The sequence below is a fragment of the Nicotiana sylvestris genome, chromosome 9, assembly GCF_000393655.2.
Source record: "Nicotiana sylvestris chromosome 9, ASM39365v2, whole genome shotgun sequence".
NCBI lineage: Eukaryota > Viridiplantae > Streptophyta > Magnoliopsida > Solanales > Solanaceae > Nicotiana > Nicotiana sylvestris.
Genome location: NC_091065.1, coordinates 153688051 through 153693441, shown reverse-complemented (window position 1 = coordinate 153693441; position 5391 = coordinate 153688051). Strand labels below are relative to the sequence as shown.

At 34.9% G+C, this 5391-nt stretch overlaps 1 protein-coding gene across 1 annotated transcript; it reads right to left on the bottom strand.

Annotated features, from left to right (window-relative positions):
• Positions 1-1521: 1521 nt before the first annotated feature.
• LOC104225106 (protein trichome birefringence-like 19) lies at positions 1522-4923 on the bottom strand. The gene is given in 3 exon segments (XM_009776876.2): positions 1522-1722; positions 1724-2380; positions 4450-4923. Coding segments are annotated over 3 exon segments (1209 nt in total). The 5' UTR covers positions 4882-4923; the 3' UTR covers positions 1522-1602.
• Positions 4924-5391: the final 468 nt, after the last annotated feature.

Sequence of the window (5391 nt, the reverse complement as noted above, 5' to 3'; positions counted from 1 at the left end):
TCTACCGATTTTAGATTCGAGAAATATCAAAACGAAATATGGCTAAAAATAAAACTCAAAACCAACTAACCGGAGATGAACAACGACGAATTCGATTGTATGGACTGTTTCGACAAACCTCAAATAGGAATAAATATGTCCAGACTCAACAACGAACTCAACGACGAACAAACGACGGAGACGATCCGAAGCAAACGAAGAAGATGAAGAAGGCGTTGGACGTAGCAACTGTTTGGATGCCATGGCCGTGAAAGAGCAGAAGCAGCACCTGTCGATGCAACTGCGGCCACAGGGTCATCCATGGACGTCGAGCTCGAACTTGAGCTTGACGCAGAATGAAGAAAACGAAGCAGAAGCAACTGACGATGATGCTGCCATGGCCAGCAGCAGAAACGTGAACAGTAGCAGCCCGTCGAGGGCGGTGACTGCGTTAGTAGCTGCGTGAGCTTGGCCGTGACGAAGCAGCGGCGATGGGGTTTGGGTTTAGGCGTGAAAGAGATTGGTGTCGACCGGATTGTGGTCGTTTGGTCGACTGGCTCTGTCCATCGATTGAAGACGCAGCAACATCGGGGAAGCTGGTCGGAGGTGGTGTTTGGACGGGAAGCTGGGCAGCTAGGTCGTGGGGGTGATGAGGGTGGTCTGGGTGGACGAAGAAGAAGCCATGCGCAGCCATGGGAGGTGGGGTTTGAGGGCAGCCATGGCTGTGTAAAATGGAGATGGAGAAGAAGCCAAAGGTGGGGGAGGCGGGTGTTTTCTTAGTTTTAGGGTTTTTGTTTTTGGGTTTCAACAAGAAAAAATCAAAAATGGGAGGGGGTTGGGCGGATGGTTTAATTATGGGGCGGATCGGGTCGACCCGGTCCATGGGGAAGATTGGGCAATTATTTGGGCCTGAGGTTGAAATTTGAAGAAGTGGCCCAATCCGATTTTTCTTTGTATTTTTGTTATTTTTTCTTCTTTTATTTTCTAAAACTAAATTATAAAAATACTTAAATTATTATTAAGAACTAAATTAAGTTATAAAAGCGCAAATTAACTCCCAATAACAATTAACGCACAATTAAGTAATAATTAAGCATAAAATTGTTCATTTGGACATTAAATGCTAAAAATGCGAAAGATGCCTATTTTTGTAATTTTTAATTTTTGTAAAACAAATTTAATTACTAACAATTGTAGAATTAAATCCTACATGCAAAATGCGACATATTTTTGTATTTTTTATTAATTTAATAAATAAACAAGCACAGACAAATACAAATAATTATCCAAAAATATCACAAAACCTCACAAAATTGCACCCCAAGGAAAATCATTTGATTTTGAATTTTTTGGAAGTAATTCTCATATAGGGCAAAAATCACGTGCTTACACTTATTGATAACATAAATCCTATAAATCGACTACATTACATTAAACTTCAAGCCAATCTTTAGCATATGTAACATATCTTGTGTCAATCTCACGTAAGATCATTGAAATTTTATTATTTTAAGAATAACATCGTAATTACTTTTTTTCATACTAAATACTTGAACTATGTGTAAATTATTCAAATATGCAAATGATCACTCGAAGGTCAAATTTCTAGTGTCGAGCTTTGCCTCAAAGAATCAATTGTTCTATCTTCAACATGTGAAGCAAGAAGTCATTCCAAGAATCAATGGGACCAGGCAAACACCAATGCACACAATCATTATACAACACTACACTCTCATTTGGCCAAATGCCCATATCTACTTGGATGACCATCTGGTCTCAATAACATAGCTTGTGTTATATCCAATAATTTAAAATTCTTTCCCTTTATCTTCCCTTCCTTCTCAGCAACCCAAAACTCTTCCACTTGTGACTTATAAAACTCCAAATTTAAACCTTCCAAAACTTTTTCAGTTCTTGTAAATGGACTTTTTCTCAAGCAATTCCCACCTGTATTCCATTCTCCACCTTCAAAATGAGAAGGTGCAAAAGTCCGAACAAAAATTGTACCCTTGAAATTTTCTAAGTTATTGATGGCTTTCAAAGCTGTTTTAAATACCCTTTCGTACCCATAATAATTTGGGAGTTCAGTAATATTTGGTAGTCCACAACGCCAGCAGCCAACTACTTGATTTTTCTCATAATAAACACTTAATCGACTAAACCAGTGGCCTGAGTTAAGGATGACATAGTTGAACTCCTTGATTTGACTTGTCCATTTTTTATCAGGTTCATCAAGATAAATGTTGAAAACCCCATCATGCCTAGGACCATCAGAGTCTGCTTCTTCCATTTTGACCAAGAATGGTGACCAATATGTTGCTAGGGTAAAGTTGTATGTTTTGTATTTCCACCTCTTGAAATTGAAATCTGGAGTGGAAGAGATATCAATTGGATGCTCTACCTGCATAAAGGAAAAGGATATAAGTTATATAATTAAAAAAAATTATATTATCATAGTAATTTACCAATTGTAGCAAGTCATTACTATATCTTTTAGGATATCTTGTTATTCACGCTATGTTTGGCATGAAGAGTTACCTGTTGTTGTGGGTCAACAATTTAATGTAAAAAATCTGCTTATCGTGGAAAAAACTTAAACTCAGATGAAAAAAATCAAGAAGAAAAGGAAAACAGTGAGTTAGTAATTATTTTCATTAGGGGTTGTTATAATCACTCACTATGTCCCGAAAAATGATCTAATGTGAATTTAGACATGATTTTTAACCATTATAATACATATAAACGCTTAGAGACAAAATTATAATAAAACATAGGATTGGAAAGTTGAAAAATTATCCACTTGAAACCAATATACATAATGAAAATATTTTAGAGTAAAAATAAAAAAGTGAAACTATAATATCCATGAGATAGATCCCCAGATTCCAAAGCAATTAATCCAAGATTTTACTTAAAAATAAATTACTGTAATTTGTGCAACCAAAATTTTACAGAATATTGCACCAAAAATATTTCTTAGTGTCAAATTTATTCCCTCCAAAAAAGGATTGTTTTGAAAGAAGAAGAAAAAAAAAGCCTAATCAGGAAAAAAAATGCACAAGGGGGTTTCCTTTCCCATTCAAAAGGAGATGGGTATCTTTTCCCTAACCTATAAAGGTTAAGGGATAAACTGGGTTATACTCTTAAAAGTATTTCATTTTTGGTTAGGCAAATGTAGTGTAGCACTTGTGGTGTTGTAGCCCTGCATTTAAGCTAAACTAGAAAGAAAACCACCAAACTTTACGTCACGATGTAATAACTACTTGTTTAATTATTCTCAGGATTTGCACTTTAGTACTAAGAATTATTGTAGAGGGAATAGTGATAAGGACCATGGTATTGGATTCTTGTTGTCAACGATTTAGTCAACAAATCTCTGATAAGGGACGTGATGTTCTTATTTCTTAAATATTTCTTGAATGTGAAACAGGTTAGGAACTCACGTGGTGAGGCTTGGATTCTTTTACAGAGTTTGTCATTTTTTAAGGAAATATTTTATAAGAAAGAACTTTAGATCTGAGAATGCTAAGTACCTCTGCTATACTTATGAAGCTAAAATTGCAATGCAGCAAACTATGTTGAGGGTCGTTTGCTTAGAAGGATAAAGGATAGTAATTGGCAAGGGCTTATGTAGTATTAAAGTAACAGGGATGTCAAATATAAATATATTTATAAGAATCTATTATATATGATTGCAACAAATAATAGACATGAGCCCATAACTTAAAAAATATAATGGGCTCATATTAAAAAAATTTAAAGATTGAATCCATAAAGTTTAAATTTTGAATCCGCCTCCGGTAATCGAAGATAAATGTGAGATTATTATGTTTCATGTTTGGTTTTGTTTTGTTTTTCGTACAGGTATTTCCGGAGTTGTTTATATCACAATTATAACATTATTTTTATGTAGAATAAAAATCCTGCAATTATTAATCGCGAAATAAAATAGAAGAAAAAAGGAAAGAAACACTCGTAATTTGAACTTCAATCCTAATTGGTGATTTCAATAGAATTTCACCTAAACCTTGAAATACGTCAATCTTTGGTTACACCAAACCTAACCTCTGCATTATTCTATACAAGCCCATGTGGGTTCATTAACCCAGTAAAAGATAACAGTCAATTTGATACTCCAAATTACACCAGAGTTTCATGAAACAAGATGATTTATAGTATGACAAGTAAGGTTGGTTCAGTCGGTAAAAATTTCTCTCCCAATCAGTGATATGAACGTTCGAGTCGTACTAAGGTTAGTGAAGAACCATGGTCCGTTTAATCTAGTAATGTACAAAGGTTCAAGCTGCATTTTTTCAGGCTTTGTATGAAGAGTTATCTGTTGTTATAGATAGGTTATATAGGCCAATTTAATCAAATAGTGTAAAATCTTTTTACACTATCAATACACAAGCATAATTGTAGTAGTAAAAGTTCAAGTTACATATAGTGATAGTGAAATAACTTTTTTACCCGGGATAAGAGGCATATCAAAGATTGCATTTGGTTTCTTCCCACTGAATCTCCAACAAATGCCAAGGACTTATTCCTCATCATATCCAAGAACTGATGTGGGTTGAAGATAGGCAACTCACATCCTTTTGGTTTCCATCTCCATTTTAAGAAATCTGTATCAGGCCTACCATATTTCATGCAATTTTGGTGCTCGTGAATCTCCCCACATGTCGTGTTCGTGTAATATGGACCATCTGGATTTGGAATCCACTCTCCTCGAAAGATATCACATTTTTCATGGAGCGGATGATGGTTTAATATATATGTGACAGAAGAAGGGTGGTAAAGAGAGATAATACCTAGAATGATTAATGGTAAAGCTATAAGTATGAATATTTTTGGGGTTCTTTGAGATGCATTTTGGGAGTTTTTCCCACAAGGGAACTCCATTGTTTGGAGCTTCTTCAATGGAAGATTGAAAGCGAAAGTAGATCTAATGTGGGGAGAAGTAGAGAAAAATGCCTTCAAAAATATCACTTGTTACTTCTATATATGCAATACAGCGGACGTGCTAATCACCTAGTATTATAATGTTTTAATTGTACTACTATTTTAATTAATCCTACTCTTAGTAAGTAGTACCTTTTGGATCCTCACTTTACTAGATTATGTATTATTTTATGCTTCCTTTGATCGCATTTTTAGTTTCCATATAATTAATAATACTAGTATTATTTTATATTAAAATTTGGTATAGCTTATAGTTTATACCATGTGCACCTCCAATGAATGTACGATGACCACTCCTTATCCTCCTACTCCTTTCCTCATCCTTCTTTCTTCTCCTCTTACGCTTCTTTTGCTCTTCCTCCTGCTTTCTTTCGTCCTCTCACTAAGCTGTGAACAATTGAACAAGATAGGTAGAATAAAGATGATATTAAGTTTTGACAGCCTCGCAAA